At 45.5% G+C, this 19,290-nt stretch overlaps 1 protein-coding gene across 1 annotated transcript in view; it reads left to right on the top strand.

The window, feature by feature from the left end:
* The window catches only part of VOPP1 (VOPP1 WW domain binding protein), a 65,131-nt gene that overhangs the window by 30,964 nt on the left and 14,877 nt on the right, over positions 1-19,290 (top strand). The window contains exon 2 of the mRNA XM_075418569.1: positions 11,313-11,371. Coding sequence (XP_075274684.1) covers positions 11,313-11,371 — 59 coding nt within the window. The remainder of the gene's footprint in view (positions 1-11,312; positions 11,372-19,290) is intronic.

The following is a 19,290-nucleotide window of genomic DNA, read 5'->3' as shown; positions in this document are numbered from 1 at the left end:
TTTGGCTGCCACCCTGTTGGTTTCTGACCTCTGAAGCCTGTTTGGAAGAGTGCTGGGAAGAAGCCTTGGCTGCAGCTCAGAGTAGGTCCAGTTTCTTCCGGTTAGCTGATGCTGCTGCTCGATGGTTTTGTTTCTGAGGTGCAGAAGGGAGCAGGGGAAGTGACATGACTGAGGTCAGATGTCCTTCTGGGTAATTCACATCCTGAAAACTACACCTGTGGGGTCACAGGAGATGACTTGGCATGATTCTGGTTTGATTCTTTGCTTCTTACCTGCTGACTCCAGCTGGTGTATACCCCGGTGAAAGAAGAATTAGCCCCAAATTTTATTCCACTTCTTCTCATCTTGCTGGTTGTCTTGACACATCATTCTCTTGCTCGTTTCTTGTTTCTTTCTGCCATCTGTGAGTTTATGTTTGCAGTTACAGTGTAAAGGGTCCTTTGCCTGCACAGAACGGCCCTGGAAAACTGTAGGAACCATGATACTGCTTTAGTGCCTTCGTTCTGTGGTGCTGTTTCCCCCCTGGGGTGAGCCCTGTAGCGCTTGGAAGAGCACCTGGCAGGCCTGTGAAGTGAGGGGCAGCAAGCCAAGCCGTGTCCTGTGGAAGCAGAAGCAATGCCCTTGATACCTCTGGAGTTGCCCACTGCTTGCACAGGGATTGAATTTTCTCTGGAAGTTCAATTTATGCAACGTTGTCAACGCTGACCAAATATGCGAGTGCGTCTGTGCTCGTTTCTGAGTTATTGGTGCTATTTCCATCTGTTAGTGTGGGCAGGCACTATTAAAATCCTCAGCGCTTTCAGCCTCATTGAATAATTTTCTAGCTGCTAGGTTTATAAATTAAACATTTATGGCCATATCTCATGCTATTATCCGTCCATAGCAATACCTCCAGGCAGGGATCTTGAGCTTTTTTGGAGTGTAGACCACGTGTTCATGGAGAGCGAATGTTTCATTTATACCTCATCTCACTCTTGCAGTTCTCAGTTGCAGAACGTCCCTGAGGTAACCTCAGATATTCTTAGTGAGGAAGTGACCTTAGTGAAGAGATTTTTTGATGTCTGAGTAGTCTGTGTCAAAGGGAAGAGCCGAGTTCATTGCAGCATCCCGACTTTTTTGTGTGTCTTGTCAAGTAGCTTCCCCACACGCGAATATGATCTGTCCTCTGCAAGCAGGAATAAAGAAGAACGTTACATCAGATGAACCACAGACCACAAAAGTGGTAACTAGAGGTCCAGCAACGATAGCGAGGAAGCTTGCATTGTAACTGCTACCAGAGGAAGCTGAAAGCTTGATGGGGGCCCGAGAAAATCCACGCATATGGATGGATGTTTGAGCAAGGAGCATGCACTGACTGAAGAAGAGAGGAAGCATGTAAAAAGCTACCCACATCCAGCAGGTCCTTCATCAAGTTGTGAAGTGCGTGGTTTGAGGGGTGAAAAGCAGTATGCGCCAAGACATGGCTCTTATGCCAAGAGATTATTTAAATTTGTCTGGTTATGTGTATCTAGTATCTCTATCTAGACAGTCATCTTTGGAACCTGCAGTAGATCCTTTTTTCTTTTTCTTTTTTTTTTTCTTTCCTCCTTCCAGGAAGCTGTTTTGAATGTGGAAAAACTCAGGTAATTGCTTAAACCATGGAAATGATCCTTTCAGAAAAATGCCATGTGCTGGTATGGTTTTGACTTAAAGAGATTTGTCAACGCTCTCAGTGGATTACGTTGCAATTTGACAAACTGGGACATTGGAGATTATTGCTTAGATACATTCAGGCTCCTAGCAGAAGAAAAGCAAATGTAATTGTCTTACGTAGGAAGTTACTTCATTTGGAAAAATGCTTTGCCATTAGTAGGCATCGTTACTGGCCAGAAAGGGTTGACTATTTATTTGCTATTCTAGTCCTTTCATGGGCAATGCCCCAAGGACAAGTGCTCAGTATTCCTTCCTGCTCAAAGAAGAACTACAGGTACAGCTGTTGGATTTATCTCACTGGAATTTAGTCATCATATGCTGTCACTGTGGGAGTGTATTGGACTGTCTGAGTAGGAGTCAGTTTAGGTTCTTGGTTTAATTTCAAGGGCATTGACGTTTCAGTCTACCTGGTCAGTGTCTACTCAAAAGCCACAACAGGGCATCTCCCTGAAAGCTTGAATTGACTTGTTAAACAAAAACAGATTACACTTGGTCAAACTCTGCTGCTGTTTCTTTCTTCGAGGAGAGTTTTGGCCTGAGAAGATGTGTTTGCTGTCAATCAGTAGGAACTTCTAATAGACTGCGTGCAAGAACAGAAAAACCTGATTGTCAGCCTGGATGAACCCAAACCCATAAACTCCTCCCTTTGTTCCAGGAACTGAGTCCCAAAGCAAACGGTTTTCTGGACTGCAACATGGAGATGATCATATTTCAGCATTCTAATGTTCACAGTAACGCGGCCCTGTGCAGTGAGCTAGCCTTGCAGACCAGACCACGTTCACCTTTGCTGTGTTACTATGTGAGCTTCAGTGTTTACTTCAAGGTAGTTAGTCTAATGTAGCTGGACCAAATGAACTGAAGTTCGCTTTAGAACTGTTTCTCCAGTCCCAGTTTGGTCATTAAAGCAGATTGGACCTGTATCATGAATTATACATCTGTGCTTTTCTCTGGAGACATTGAGATGTGTGTGAGGATGTGAACAAAACAGTAATGCCGAGTGTTAATGGAGGTACCTGCAGGTAAGCGCCTGGCAGTGGGGCTTACAATTCACTGTTAAGCAGGTGGGAGCTGACCAAGACCAAAGCTTCCCCCAGCAGAGGGTTGAAGTAGATTCTTCTTCTCACAGAGTGTCTGGATTCTGACTTGCTGGGTTTTTTTAGAAGCTGGTTTTCAAAGATCAGAAAGTTTCCAAGGTAACCTCTTTAATCTCAGCTATATTCAGATGCTCACTTGTTTAATACGCACATGGTGTGTGTAATCTGATTTAAAATGAGCGGACATGGTGGGTTGCTAGAATAAGCTCTTGAAGGTGAGAACTTGCCTTGGCCTTGCATACCTTCCAGGGAAACAGCACTTAGGTGATATTTCATTATTATCAATTTCTTTTGTTCCCTGCACTGGGTGTGTGTGGTCATGGGCTCTGCATCTCGTTTCCCGAGACTGAGGAGTCACCGCCTTCAGTCTTACCTATGCTTTCAGGACTTCCAAGCACAAAGGATTTTGATCCAGTGTTTGCGGTTTTGGAATAAATATCTCAGAAAAATGAAAAGGGAAAAGTCTTAGTTGAGTAAAAGAATATTTTCTTTTCCAACGGCTCCTCATAAGAATGTGAGGAAGGTGCGCATCACTGGATTAAATGTCAAGAATGAAAAATAAGGGTAGTAGGGAGGGGAGCGAGGGTTGCTGTGATTATGCAGCTGCGCTCTGCCCTGCCAGCTCGCGTGCTCTCTCTGCGGAACAAGTGAGCGCGTGGGGGATGCAGAGCATCAACAGAACAAAGCCCAGGGAACTCCCAGAGCAACTGCCCTGCGTCCTGGCGACCGTCAGAGAAATCTGTTTTCCTGCAGCCTTTGCTGGGCTGTCATAGTTGAACTAGCCGGCATCTGGAGCACAATGCCGTTGCTGCCTCGGTCTTGTCTGCGCTGCAAAGGGCTGAGAAAATTGAGTTCTGAATCTGGCGTCCTTTGCTCGGGCTTTCTTTGCTTTGGTGTTATTGTTATGAGGGATGAAAGACAGCCCTTGAGGACTGAAGTACTCGGTAATTTAAAGTCCTTTTTCATTGTTGGGTTGGTGGAGCAGAAGAATGAACTGTACGTAGGAAACGGGCAGATTTGCCAGTTCAGCGTGAAGGGAATGAATGCTGGCATGGTTGTAGATGAAAATAGGGGAACCCCAGGTCTAGACTTTGCTCTTAATTGTGCTTTAGACAGCATCAGTTCCTGTGAGGAGCAAGTGCCTACCTAGTGTTAGGGCTGGGGATGAGCCAAGCTGCTGGTTCGTAGTCAAAGGGAAGCAAGTTTGATATCTGTGTCTTGGTGGTGACACTGAAAGCCTTACCTGCGTTCAGTAGAGGCTTAGAAGTAAAATCATTCTATCGCCAAATCCTTTTATCTGTAAAAAGCAGTATTTGTTTTGCTTCTTTTTTAAACAGACTGAGGGTGGAAATGGAGCATATCCTCGCTCTTGGCATGGGCTTCCTATTGATTCCTGACCAATGATCCCTTTCCCCCCACGTACTCGACTTTATGGATCATTTTGTAAGGTGACTTACGACTTATTCCATGGTTAAAGAATGCAGATGATAACCTTGCTTTCATTTCTCATGCACATATAAAAGGGAACAAATAATTGCAGAAGCTAAATTCCGTTTTGGAGTGGTGGAACCTGCCCCATACCGTTTGGAACAGATCAACCGTGGAGCTGGGAGAATGTTACATCGCTTTCCTTCCAGCTGGAACAAAAAAGGCTGCTGCTACCCCCGTGAAGCTGCGGGGGCTTCGGTGGGGTGTGGAATCTTTTCTGCTCTTCTTGGGTGAAAATGCTTGCAGTATGTGGCACGCCTGGTGTGCTCTCGCAGATCTGCCGTTAGAACTTTCAGTGTCAGGTCAGTTCCAGCAGGAAGATTTAACACACCCCCCCCCCCCCCCCCCCCAAGATTTTACGTTTATGCAAGTGTTACTGAGCTCACAGGTGTAAAAATAAGAAGGGAAAGCGATTCGTGATTGTCCCTGGCGTTGGGGATCTCTTGGCACTTTCCTGAGCACCTGGTTTGACGTTCTGACGTAGATCCGAGCTGGATGTTCCACCTAACGACAACAACTGCCCCAACTACGGTTTCCCAAAGAGTCTGGAGACGGCTCGGCACGCGTCTTCCCTCAGAGGTGGTCAGTCGTTGCTGTCCCACTCTTGTAGTAGTGCTAGCGTGTGCCGCGAACTGGGAAGTCGGTGTGACTGCCATATGCACGCGAGGACGGAGTGAGGTGAGGTTTTACACATGCCATTTATCGCCCCAAACCGCTGCGCAGCCCGGGCTGCGGGTGGAAGGCGAAGGTGGCGGCCGGGCGGGGAGGGGCCGTGGCCGAGGGGGCGGGGCCGCGGCCGGAGGGGCGGGGCGTTGGGCGGGGGCGCTGTCCGCGGTGCTGAGGGCGCCCGGAGTCGGCAGGGCTGGGGCAGGAGGGACGCTGACCTGCGTCTTGCCTAGTGTGGGGCTCTGGAAAACACGGGTCTCTTCTTGCTTTTCCTTATTTCTTTCCCCCCTTCTCCCCCGGAGACTGATGAGAGGATTACATGCAACTGAAATTGTGTCATTCCAGGACTGAAGCGCATTTGCAATTTGCTGCACAATAGAGGGGGGGAACACCAGACAAACAAGAGTCAGGCTCCTGAAATGAAATTGCATGGAAGGGATATTTGTATTTCTTTTGTGGGAAAGGTTAATAGATCTAAATGTAAAGTAATGCTTGGTGATGAGAGGCTATCTAATGCCAAACCCCCATTAATTCTAAATAAAAATATGACGATTAATTCATGTGCTCTGAGCACCAGAAGAACTAATAAGAATTAGCTGCTGGTGCTGAAATTTTTTACTGTTGAAGAACCCAGAATGATTAATTCAAGGTGGAGAAGTTGATTCTTTTAAGAACCCTCTATGGGAACTACCCTTCTTTCTTAGAGAACAGCCAGAAAGATTGGCCAGAAACAATTCCTTCTGAAATATGTGAAAATCATTCTTTATATGATGAGTTATATGACTTTGTAATCTTGGTCTTGATGAAACAGCTGTATATCTGGAAGAGTATTTGTTCTGTTTACTGCTACATGGGAGGGAAAGCTTGGTATAGGATCAGCATGCTTTTATGCAAGAGTTTCCTGCTGTTTCCTCATTACCTTATTAAATAAAAATACCATAACGTAATCCTGGTTTTTAGTATGACTTGCTTCTGTCTCTTGTGACGAGCATTTGTTGAAATCACTGGTAACGTGGCTTGCGAGCTCAGTTTCTTAGAATAGTTTGGCAATGGGCTGCTTTTACCCTCAGCTGTTAGCATCACCGGGATAGAAGTAGGGATGAAGTTTGATGGATTCAGGCAAGACTATAAAACAAAATGTATTTTTCTGTAGTAAATAGCTTTCACCCTTAGGCTGCGCTTTTCGGTTTCAGTATGTGTTGTCTCTTACTCTAATGGATGATATTTTACCCATTTCCTGGCTATGGAAGAGCGGTAAGCTCATATTCTTGTCTCTGGAAATCCAATCTTTCAAACTTTCAGCATGCCGAAGTCCTTCTGATTTCAGCGCACCATATCTAATGAGCAGCTTATATCTCATAAAGCTTTCAGCTCTTGTCTGGGCGCTGAAATGGATAGTGTTCTGAAAACTGATACGATTTTAAAGGTCAGATCCCATAAAACATTGTGATTCCTAACCGATAATGTGGCTTCTGGAATGTATTATTCAGTCTGGAGTTGCACTGTAGACTGCCCCATCATTTTGTCTGAGCTCCATCGAGTACTTGCCAGGTGCGGGGACCAATAAAACTGGAAGAGATTTGTGCAGGTGGCTTTTGCAAGAGGCCTTCTGTAAGAGGCGGCAGGCATAGCCAGTTGTTTCTCGGATGCTGTGGAGCCATATGGTCAGAAAGGTGTTGTCCTTCCCATTTCCTCAGTTACTAGTTTGATCTAGCTGTGTGGAATACAGAGTTCTGGCTGTATGTTGGAGTAGGATTGTGTGATGCTCAGAAATGAGGAGTTCTTGTTCCGTGTCTTAGATGCTTTTAACTTTTTCTTCCTGTTCATCTATTGATTAGTCCTAGCAGAGCCTCAGAAGCTGTAGCCGCAAGGATGATATTTAGGTCAGCTTGCACCTTACTGACATATGGCCTATACCCAGCTGAATGGGAGGTAACAGCCACAAAGTGGGGCATCCCAGAATACTAGGAACCATTTCTGTCATACCAGTCTGGCAGGTCACTCTGTTAATACCTGCTTTTTTTCCTTCTGAATCTACCTATTTGGATCCTCATAACTGTAATAAGTAATGGAAATTGTGTGTAGCACCTAGTTTTTTGTCTGGTTAAAAAGAGCGAGCCTCACCCTCAGTTGCTTGATAACTCATAGGGTTTCATTGACTCGGTGGTCGATAGTAGACCCACGCCTCCTACGAAATCTGGCTTTGAGCAGATGTCACAAACTGGCTCTGAGTGTCCCTTCAGCATACAGATAGCAGTGGCCCTTTTCTGCCCCCGTCACAAAGACAGCCGTCCACAGCAGGCTGTTTCATTGGTACCCATTACAAAAACGGACTGTACTCATACTGCAGAGTATTTGCTGACTGCAGGTGGGGCTGTAATCGTCTTTACTTTTTTTATTACTAATTTCCAAACCTCCAATAAAAGCACTGGGTGTGAATCTACCGCTCCTTTCATTGCAAAGAGTAATTAATTGATCAGATCTGGGGTTTTTTTTATTGTCCTGTGGACTGGAAGATAACGATGTGCAATGTGGAGGATATTCCTGCTAGTGATAGTATTTCTGCAAATCCTGCAAAGCATAACTAATGATCTGTAGAGTACCATCCCACATTCGGTGAGCAGACTGCCTGCTCTGTCTTCCCCCACGCCATGCGCATACATATGTGCTCGCATTCTGGATTTTACGGGATGATCAAAACCAGTCTTTGGTTAATGTTTTAGTAACTTCTCTTTCTCATTGTTTCTTACGAGCAATGGTAGCATTTGCAGTTTCAATCTGTGGCAGGAAGCATGTTTCCTTTCTTAGTGGGAACCGGAATGAATTTAGAGGCCACAGAGAAGGATGGTTTGCAGTTTGCCTTGCTGCAGTCTGTCAGAGAAAACAGGCTACAAGACAGATGCTGATTTATTTAAAAACAAACAAACAAAAAGCAAGTAGTGTGTTTTTTCTCTTTCCAAATACGCAATCTTAAGGAATATATTCAAGCATCTGGCTAATTCACATATCATTAATTCTCTAAAGATTACTTATGCACATCCAATTAGACCTGCATAATTTATTTTAAAAATGAACGTACTCTTGTATTTATATTTTATAGCTGCGCCAAATCATTTAAGGGCATAGAAGAAGGAATTTTGCAAGCAAAATGTGAAGAGTCCTTCTTCCATAAAAGTTGAAAGCACCAGCAGGGTTGTACCTAAGTGTAGTTTAATAACCATAAACACACTTTTTTTGCTGTTAGGGAATGCGTAAATGGCTTTTTAGAGACACAAACTTGTTAGAATCTCTGAGATGTAGCCTGTCTTTGTACAGGAGCTAGCAGAGCAGAAACCAGCCATAATGTCCGAGGTCCTTTTGTATTGCCGTGATGTGAGTAATCTTCCCTTTGTTTCTGTTTTGCGGACTGCAGCGAGTTGCTGCCAGGTGCCACTTCTTGAGGGCTTCGTAGTCTCAAACAACTTCAAAGACATCATCCTCCAAAGGCTCTGTGAGGATGAGAGCCTGGTGCCGATGGTGTCCGTCCCCTCGTGCGCTCGTATGGCTCTCCACCAGCTCAACCGAGAGGCCAGTACCACTCAGAAGAATGATTGGGATCTTGGCAAGAGAGAGATGATCATAGCTTGCTTCAGAGGATGTGTGTGGGATGGGAAAAAGTAATCTGTGCCCTGACTACCCTATTCATCTCTCTGGTGCCTGAGTGCTTAAATCCTTAGAGGTAGTGACATTCTGCTCTTATTCTTAGCAGTGAATTCCTGCGAGGTCTGCTAACCAGTAGCAGAGGCGGTGGTTAGTAGTCGCCTGCTTTACGTTGGGGTTTACTGGCTTAAAGTTGCCATGGAGATCGGCAGGAGTTTTAACTGAGCTGGGACTGTGGAGATTTGCCCTGTGTGTGTACATCTGTTTGATATGTCATGTGTATCGGATTTGGCTGGGTGGCTCATGTTTGAGGTCCGCTTGCTGGTTTGCCTGATTCCCGTGTAGGGGAGCTGAGCAACTGCCGTGCAGTGTTCACAGCACTGTTCACAGCACTGTGGCATTAAAAATAAAAGGCAGAATTGGGATTGGTACCTGCTGCAAAGCCTGGGCACCAGAGGATTTTTAGCGCAGGTATCTAAGCCCTGTAAGCTAGAAGGAACAGTTACTTGCAAAACTTTTCCAGGCTGAGCCTTTCTTGGGATAGCAGTAAGTGTGTTGGCTGTCCAAACCAGACAACTGTTAAGAGGCAGAATCAGAAATCTTACGGCTTGGGAGGTGTGGGAAGGAGGAATCTTCCCAGCTCATTTTAGAACTTGTAAAACAGCTTAAAATACGGGGAGGAGAGCGAGCAGAACGAGTGCCAAATATAAACGTCTCCTTTACACTTGTAAAGGGTACCCGGGCTCCACGTGCTCAGAAACATTGCTGGGAAAACATCAATTAAAATGCTCGGGACTGACGAAGGCTTGAAGGCAGTTAAGGTAAACGGTGACTCATACTGGTTGAGAAGCAGGAAGGAAAAACATTTAACGGTGTGTATCCGAAGCCGGACTGAAATCAGGCTTCCCAAGGGCTTGACCTGCAGGCACCGGGAGTTTAGCCAGGGCCTGCTGACGTGCAGCCTTTGAAGGTGAAGAGCCAAAGTGTTTTTCACTGACTTGGCAGCAGACCTGCTGGGTTTACAATGCACGTGTGTTTGTGGAATGTTACGGAGAGAAACTTGGCAGATTTCTGATTTCAGAGGAAGAGGAAGCAGCCAGCTGATGAAAATACTCAAAAGGAAGGGTTAAGAAGTTTGAAGCTTTGAAGGAGGGGGGGGGGAAAGGGGAATACGGCAAATACGGAGATGGATCTTTGAACACCACTTGCTCCAGCCCTCCTACATATACTGCCTGGACCACGGCATCGATCTGAGAGGGGAACAAGGCTACTGCTGTCTTCATCCCAAGGAAAAACCTCCACTCCTTTCAACAGAAGCTAAAGCTCGTGCATTTCGAAGACTGATGTGAGCTTGTCGTGTTAGTGGAAAGGCCTGATCGCCTGCATCAAAAACGTCTCCTCCTCCTTCTCCTCCTCCTCCCCCTCCCCCCATTTGCTGTACCGGTCTTAACAATTTAATCCATAGCAGTTTGTCTTCATGGGCTGTAATTGATCTGTCTGTGATTTAGCTCATCAGATGCTCATTAAAGAGCTTGCAGCCTTTCTTATTCATGAGGAGTGAGAGTCGAGGATCTCAAAACACTTTGTCTTTGTCTTAACTGGATTCATTTAGTATTCTGGGATTCAGGGAGGCTAATAAACTTGTATGAGCTATTATTTAAAGGTGAGCTGCCAAGTGAACATGAAGGATGATCCCAGCACCGCCGGTGTGCTGAAGGGCTCTCCGACATCGAGTGTCAGGTGTGAGCAGCAAAGGGAATTGTTGCTAAAAACCCAGCAAAATATTCCTCGCTGCTCCGTGGAGGGTGTCCCGCAGAGCCCTAGCCATGTGTGATCGGATAACGCAGCCTGTGGTGGAGCTCCTGGAGCTGTGTCTGCAATGAAGATGGCATTTTATGCTAGCGATGTCAGCAGGATACGCAGAAATATTTCGTGCGTTGTACATAGAGTTTGGGCTTGACATCTGGTTTTCTTTTTTAAGCACCGCTATTGTTCTGAGCTGCCGTCTGTACCCTGGCAGTGCTTGTAACGATGTGCGCTTCCCACGTTGCCTGCACACACATGCTGAGAAAATGCCTGTCGCCGTCCTTTAACAAGGATCCGCTGGCAAGCTGCAAAAGAGAACAATACCTCTGGGCTGCAGAGAGCAGTTTCCTTTCCCCGGTACGTTAATGAACACTTGAGATACTTCCGAGCTGTAGGAAGAGGAGATGGGATGGATGGGTTCTCCGCTCTGCTCCTTTCCGAGCCTGGCTCTGCATGCCAGAGACTTCCAGAAGGATGAATAATTCCCTGCAATTATTGAATTTACTGCGTAGTCACATGCATAGTGTCATCAAACTGGTCATGCCTTGGAGGTCTCTTGAGTGACTATAACCATGAACGGACTCTTAAGTTCTCTGTGGTCTTGTAAGACAACAGTTCTGCCAGGGAACCCATGCAGCTGGATGCTGTGCCTGCACCGAATGTGCTGACTTTGTTCGTGAACTGTGGGAAGCTGTGGGGCCCCACAGACAAAGCCCTGCGTGAGGGAGCTGAGCCCTGGCAGGGCACGCTGCCATTCAAGCGAACAGACTTCCCAGTTGCTGTGTGTTTCGGAACTGGGAGATCTTTGGGAATATAAACCTCTCCTAATTTCTCAAAGTTACAGTATTTATAAATACTCTGTTCATGTGTTTATAATTGTACATTGTCCTATGTAAATATTAATACCATATTTTTCTTTCTTTATAGTGTACAGAGGCCAAAAAGCATTGCTGGTACTTTGAAGGATTATATCCTACATATTATATGTAAGTAGTCATCATTTTCCTTTTTGCATTTTCTAGTGCTCAAGAGAGAATAAGATTCTGTAGGCTCTTAAAGTGTTGTTCTTTCACCAATTATACATTTTCCATAATTTCTCAGAGACTATTTTTCTAATTTAAAAATGAAGAAGCAATAAACTTTCCTTCCTTCCTTCCTTCCTTCCTTCCTTCCTTCCTTCCTTCCTTCCTTCCTTCCTTCCTTCCTTCCTTCCTTCCTTCCTTCCTTCCTTCCTTCCTTCCTTCCTTCCTTCCTTCCTTCCTTCCTTCCTTCCTTCCTTCCTTCCTTCCTTCCTTCCTTCCTTCCTTCCTTCCTTCCTTCCTTCCTTCCTTCCTTCCTTCCTTCCTTCCTTCCTTCCTTCCTTCCTTCTTTCCCCATATCCCATCTCTTTCCCTTTCTCCTTATTAAAAAAAGTGTACAGACTTGTTTTGCCACCCAGTCCAGGCGACCTTTCCAACTGTAAACAAAGTGCCAGATCTTAAACAGCTCTTATTTCAGAACACTGAAAGGAAACATAAGTAGAGCCCTGTGAGGACAGTTCTCCCTTTGTTTTGAAGAAGGGCAGGTAATCAGGCAGGATACTGAGAATGCTCTGAAAGTGAGTTTGTCCCTGTGCTGATACTGTTGTTCAATTTAGGGAGTTGGGATGATTTGTTATCTGTGGCGTAACTGTCCTTTTGACTGGCCTCTACATTCATATCAGGCTTGGGTGTGACCCATACATCAGTGACCTGTAGGTGCACGACTGAGGATCTCTCTGAATTGCAGTTTTCTGTTTTCACAGAATCACAGACTGGTTGGGGTTGGAAGGGACCTCTGTGGGTCATCTAGTCCAGCCCCCCTGCCGAAGCAGGGTCACCTACAGCAGGCTGCACAGGACCTTGTCCAGGCACCTTGAATATCTCCAGAGAAGGAGACTCCACAGCCTCCCTGGGCAGCCTGTGCCAGGGCTCCGTCACCCTCAGAGGGAAGAAGTTCTTCCTCATGTTCAGCTGGAACTTCCTGTGCTTCAGTTTGTGCCCATTGCCCCTTGTCCTGTCGCTGGGCACCGCTGAAAAGAGTCTGGCCCCGTCCTCCTGACACCCACCCTTGAGATATTTATAAGGTCCCCTCTCAGCCTTCTCTTCTTCAGACTAAACAGGCCCAGCTCCCTCAGCCTTTCCTCACAGGAGAGATGCTCCAGTCCCCTCATCATCATTGTAGCCCTCTACAACAAAAAGGCAGATGAAATGTGTGGGTGGGAGGTACCTTCCCTGCCGATTTGGGGGCAGAAAGGAGATAAAGGTACTCAACTTTGTCCTGGGTTGTATAACTTTATAACGGCAAACACCTCTAAACATGTTTAAAAAAAAAGTGAAAACAAAGTGCGGTGGAGGAGTAGGTAGCAGCATTAGGTCATCTGTTCCCTGAGCAAGTTCTTTCTTGCGGAAGGACTGGAAATTACTGTAATCCTTATGCTACCCAAGAACTTTCCTCCCTTTTCTTCTCCACCTGCATTTTGTCTGCCAGAAATGGGAAAGAAATGCTAGAGACAAAAAGCAGGCAGGCAAGAAACAAAGCTCAGTGAAAGAATGAAACACTGTGTGGTTTAATCATTTGTGTTCCTGAACGTTAACTGCTTAGGAAGCGTTTGTGCCTGGAACTCACTGTCTTTTGTTCAGGTGACTGAAATGTTGAGAATTACTCATAAATGGTTGGCCAGAACAGATGGGTGAATTTAAATAAGTTCATTTTCTTTGCATGCTAATAACAACAGGGCTTTGGTTCCACCTACATTTTATTGTGGTTTGTTGTGATGTGGGAAAGAAGCTGGGATGTTACGAAATTACGAAAATCCCACCGTACGTTGACATTGGGGAGCGCGTTACTCATCGTCACCTCGCTGTTCTGCTCACGTTTCTGCCCACGCGCTTTTGCAGCGAGCATTTGCCTCCCGTGGGTAATACAAAGGAGTAGCTACTTGGATATTGGCTGTTAGTTCAGACTCCTCATGCCACAGGTAAATCCATCCCGAGTCCTGCGCCAGCGAGGGGTGCAAAGGGGATGCTCGCTATCTGCGACAGATCTGATGCATGCAAGGTTGCTTGCTAATTGGTTTCCTTCTGATAACTGCTTTGTTGTTTGTTTTGTGCGCTGAAATGGAGTGTCTTGTAGAAAAGCAGTCTGTTTATTTTCCAGTCCATCAAAGAATTTTGGAATTGCATACAGCTTTGAACATTGGAAGGAAGAAAGTTGTGAGAGGGGCTGTGGTGTCGGTGGGTTGTTGGCTGGTTGGAGAGATCTTTTAACGCGGAGGGAAATCTGTCGTGTATTGGCTATGTCAGGCCCATCAGAAGGCTGTTACTAGGAGTTGTGTGTGTTTGTGGTAGTTACTGCAGCACCCTGTTCTCCGAGTCATTGCATAAATGTGTTGCGATTGCCAGTCTCCCGGATAATGTCAGTAAATGGAAAAAGGAAGGGGGAAGGGGTGGGCTGTGCGTGCTTGGTGATAGTTGTGATGGTGATGAATGTCACGTTAATGCTACTGTTGTTACTGCAATTAGGAGTTTAAGTGGGGAAGAAGAAAGACTAAGGAAAGACAATCAGGATTTGGGGATGGTAAAGCTCAGAGGACAGATAACGTGTGACAAGTGATGAAATGTGGAAGGGAGTGGAAAGAGGGTATTTGCGTGCAGAGGACCCCAGGAGGTTTAAAGGGGGCATGCGTCAAAACGATAGGAAGGTCATTGATGTCTGCAGTGCCTGGGGTTTCCTACCTTGTTACATCTGTAATTTCAATTTCTGTTGTCTAGGATCCCCAGCTGCTTCCTACCCACACTGCCTTTTCACACCTGTATGGTGGAGGAGAGGCACAGCACCAAGCTCAGTGTTTTAGGGTGACGTCCCGTTGCTTTGGCACTGGTTTGACCCTTCACTGAGTTAATTCAACTTCCTAATCCCCCAGAAAGTTGTTCATTTTAGCACGTTTGAGTCAGTGTTGAATCAGCGTGGTACAGTTTTTGGCGGACACTGGTGGGATGGGAGGAAGGGCGTATTCTGCATGTTGTGGGGGAGGAGGCATGAAGAGGATCTTCTCCATTAGCATATGGTTAGATGGTAAATCATCTAAAGGCATAATGTGTAACTTTATCCTGAGAGTGCCTCCTCTCTGCAAATCTAGATCTGGGATGTGCTGTAGTGAAACGGGTTCTGTTTTATATTACAATTTCTGGAGCAGTAGTGCAGAAGAAGCAGATATATTTAGTCAAATGAGTTTGCAGTGGATTCCATTCCTTTCTATCACTGTTTCTCTGACAGAAGTTTTTTCTACCCAGTTAACATATGTAGTCTGTCCTTTGGTCTTGAGACTATCTTTGGAGACTTATGAAACCCAGCAGTGCAATCGTTTTTAATGATTTCCCTGGGATTTTGGTCCCATGCTGACAGTACGTCACGTCTCTCTTGGAGATGCTGTGTATTGTAATGGGAAGGCTGGCTTGTCAGCTCAGAAATACCAAGTCCCATGTCTATTCACAGATTTAGTGTGGCATGCTCAGACCAAGGCATCCATGGCCTGGCATGTCCATGTGCCTGATCTCTTCTTGGTAGGCACGTCCTCCTAGAAGATGCCTGCTTCTCTTTAAGTGGCCCAGAGTAATAGAAATCCAAGGTGGATTGTCACATAAAATGGTTGTTTGCTTTTGTCGGGAGATTAAAGGCAAGATAGCTGAGTTATTCTTTCCTGGCTCTACTTCAGCCATCCATAGGTAGAGAGAAGACTGTGTCTGCTAAGCAAGAGGAACATGGGATAAGAAATCAGGGTGCCAAAATAAGCATACTGGAAATTCAGCTATATTGGGGGTAAAACTGGCAGTGGTATGACTGTTCTTCTTTTGGAACTGAAAGGTATTTTTTTAGTTTTTGATTCAGTCAGTTTTGCAGTGTAATTATTTAAAAAAGAAAAGGCTATTAGAGATGTTGCCCAAAGCTTTCTTAAAACATGTTGGTTATGCTTTCTGTATTAGCAGCTAGGGCAAAGGTTGAAGGACTCTGTTACAGAACTAGTGATACATCTCTCTGTCCAAGGAGTTAATGGTATTAGTACCTTTTAAAAATTATTTTTCCAGTGGACATAATTGTTCTAGCCATCAAAGATAAGCTGTAAGCTTTAGTTGAATTCAAGCATGTTTCTTCCAAATACAATTCCTCTTCTTAAGGCTAGACTGAGGAACTGATTGTTTTCCAAACCTTTCTACCTCTGCTGTGTGAACATGTTAAGATATAGCTGATTTCAGATCAGAAGCTGTCCTGGGTTTGGCCAGGACAGGGTTAATTTTCACTGGAATCCAGGAAGGGGCACAGCCGGGGGGTGGGGGCTGACCCCACCTGGCCAAATAGAGCCTGGTATTCCATACCATGTGACGTCACGCTGGGTTCCGATGGGGGGGGAGCGGCGTGGCGGGAACGCACTCGCGGCTTGGGGCGGGCGCAGCGCCGGTCCGGTTTCGGGAGAGCGGCTGTCTGTACGGTTCGTGGTTGTGTTTTCTCCCTATTTGTATCGTTGTTGTTCCTGTTTTCCCTCTGTTTGCTGTTCTGTTAAACTGCCCTTATCCCGACCCACCAGTTTCTGCCTCTTTCTTTCCATTCTCCTCCGCACGCCGGCGGGGGGAGGGGCGGCCGCGTGGCGCTTTTGTTGCCGGCGGCAGCCGAAACCGAAACAGAAGCCATCATGGAAAGCTTGGCAGCAGTTTGGGAGACATACATCAGTCTTCTATCGTTGATACAGAGAGTTTCTTAACTTACTTCACTAACCAAAGCAACCATTTCTCTGTGAAGCCACATTCTAGTTGCCTGAGTCACAAGATATTGTCAATTAGATGCTTTTTTCCTGCTTCAGCAAAACATTTATTTATGTGGCCTGGAAAAATAAGTAAACAAATATAAAACAGAGGAAGGAATTAGTCATTGGAGTCTAATTCTTATCCTTTGGAAAAGCAGGGAGCCAAGTTATCGCCGACTTTGCTTAAAGAATTAGATCATACATCTCCTTGTGTGGGTGCACAGAAAGCAATTCAGAATGAAAGCTGTCTCAACAGACTTGACTCTGGTCCTCTGCAAGGATCTTCTCACTTAAATAAGCCAGCTCAGGCTTATTCTAGATGTACCTGAAGCGCTGATGGTTGTCGGAAGAGACAGTCAAGATGCTTCTCTTACTTGGCAATAATGTGAATAATGACATAGCGAATGCATTAGGTTGCGAAACCACCTCCTCTGTATGCAGATGCCAGCAGCGCATAACATACTCCAGTTGGTTTTTTCCACTTCTGAATTGGGAATGAACAGTAGAGGGAAGGCTGCCTTATGTTTTCCTCACCAGGAGTAGTTTGATTAAAGTGATTGTGAATGCCCCGCTCATTGCAGGGTGAAGTATGTTCCCCAGAAGGACTGACCAGTCCCATAGGTCTTTTCTGTTTATTTTTCCTCCTATTGTTAGCTACCATCACATCAGAGCTTTTAATGAGGTGATAAATTCCAGATTCCAGAACCTGTGTGTTTCTCATCCTCTCCAGGCTCTGTGGCATGTTTATAAAGCAGCACAAATGCTTTGGAGTATGAGTGGTAAGCACGTGTCCACAGCAATAGAAATACTGCGGCTAATGTCACTGGGTCAGTGAAGTAGTCACCCACAGGGAGGGGGTTGGCTGACTTGGAGGGAGAAAAGAGTTTTGATGCTATCAAGTATTGAGTTAACGTTATTTCAGCTCATCCTTTTGGATTATTGTGTATTGAATTTTTTAGTAACGTGGTATTGTAAGAGAAATAGTGAGGAAAAGAGAGTAACTCTGATTAGAGAATTGGAGAACAGTTCAGGTGGGAAGAGTTCTCAGGAGACCTCCAATCCAACCTAGTGTTCAGAGCAGTGTCAGCCATGAGGTCCGACCAGGATTCTCAGGGCCTTAACCAGTTAGGTCTTGGGAAAACTCCAAGGAAGAAGATGGCACAACCTTTCCGGGCAACGTGCTTTGCTACATGGCTGTCCTCATGGTGGATACATTTTTTCCACATACCAAGTCAGAACCTCTTTTTGTTTCAGTCTACGTCCATCGTCTGTTGTCCTCCCACCCTGCACCACTGGGAAGATCTTGGCTCCATCTTCTTAGTAACCTTCTCTGGAGTACTGTTAGGCTGCTCGTGGGTCCCTCTGAAGCCGTTTCTTCCCTAGGCTGAACAAGCCCAAGTCCTTCAACCCTAAGGACTTGTAGGGCAAGTGCCCTAGCCCCTGACTAGCTTGGTGACCCTTTGCTGAGCTTGCTCTGGTTTATCAATTTCATTCTTTTTACTGGGGATGACAAAACCAAATGTGGTATTTTGGCTGTGATCCAACAAGTCCTCAGTGAAAGGTGATAGTTACTTCCCTTGATCCACTGGCTAGGCTTTTGTTGACACAGTCCAGGATGCTGTTGACCTGCAACCCCTTTGGGCGTTGGACTAGATGACCTTTAAACGTCCCTTCCAAGCCCAATTGTTCTATGATTCTGTGATTTATCACTGTCATGGCACACTGGCTCATGTTCAGCTTGCTGTCTGCCATGACCCCCAGAGCCTTTTCAGCAGAGCTGCTCCACAACCAGCAAGGTGTTCATGCTTCCCATAGGCAAGGCTTTGCATTTGTTTTTCTTCAATTCTGTGAGGTTCCTGTCAGGCCATTCCTCCAGCTAGTCTAGATCTTTGAGTGGCAGCCCTGCCGTTGAGCTCATTGACTGATCCTCGGTTTGATGCTGTCTCCGAACTTGGTGAGAGTACTGTGTCACCCATTCCAGCAGCACACTTTCCACCAAGACAGCTCCAGACCTCTGTGGTACTACCAGCGATGACTTCATACTCTCTAGGGAGAATGTGACCCATTGACCACTGCCCTCTGAGCCCCACCATCCAACCAGGTTTTTTTTTTACCCATCTAACTGTCTGCCTGCCCAGACTGTAGTATCTGAACTGGTGTACAAGAATATTGTGAAAGACAGCGTGGAAAGCCTTGCTGAAGTTGAGGTAAAGGACATCTGCTGCTCTCTGGCTTGTTCATAGACACCATCCAGTACCAGCGTAGTGGTAGAAGCTCTTCTTGCTGCACTTGGTGTCACTTGCAAGTGTCAGCTGTAGATGAGGTTTGGCTTTCCTAACAGCATACCTACTTTTGTAAGTGATGATTTCTAAACTCCTCTTTGGTAGCCTGTACCTGCGTCCACCCTGTAAATACTGACTTTTTGCACTGGAGCTCAGCCATGGGTTCCCTGTGTAAGTATGTTTTGACTGGTCACTGTTGTGCTACTGGGTGGAAGACCTCCACAAAGAAACGTGGAAACTTGCCCCAGAAGAAAATGTTACCGTTGCTGTTGGCAAGCATGTGCAGAACAGAAGAAACACAGAGGAGTGCCATCTTGTAACCTCTTCCAATTCTTGTTATCTGAAGCAGGGCCTGAGTTAATGTTAAAAGCATGTGCAGATGGAAGTGCTGCATTTTTAGACTATGTTTCTGCCATAGAAAGTAGTTTACTGCATACAGCGGATAGCTGCACATGTACACATTTATTTTATGTTGATTAAATTGGTTTAATTTTTCATTTAGAATTGGTATAAGAACATTAATGTAAACCTAAAAAAGCAATGTTTGCTAATATTCTTCATGTTTAAAACGTGTTCCTGCCCTACATGGGAACAGCTGACTCTTTTTCTTATTTTGGAGAAGAATGCTGATTTTATTCTGTTTGTGGTTTTTCATGGTTTTTGAAGTAAATTTCTTGTGCATTTCCACACACTTCTCTTTCTTTGCAGGTTAAATTTTATTGTATCTATCACACGGTCATGTTCATCTGGGTTTTGAATGTAAGCCCTTATGTGCTTGGTGGTCAGTCTATAATAATAATTTTGC

This window comes from Opisthocomus hoazin, chromosome 4, assembly GCF_030867145.1.
Source record: "Opisthocomus hoazin isolate bOpiHoa1 chromosome 4, bOpiHoa1.hap1, whole genome shotgun sequence".
NCBI lineage: Eukaryota > Metazoa > Chordata > Aves > Opisthocomiformes > Opisthocomidae > Opisthocomus > Opisthocomus hoazin.
The sequence above is the reverse complement of the archived record's forward strand: the minus strand, read 5'-3'. Positions and strand labels throughout refer to the sequence as shown.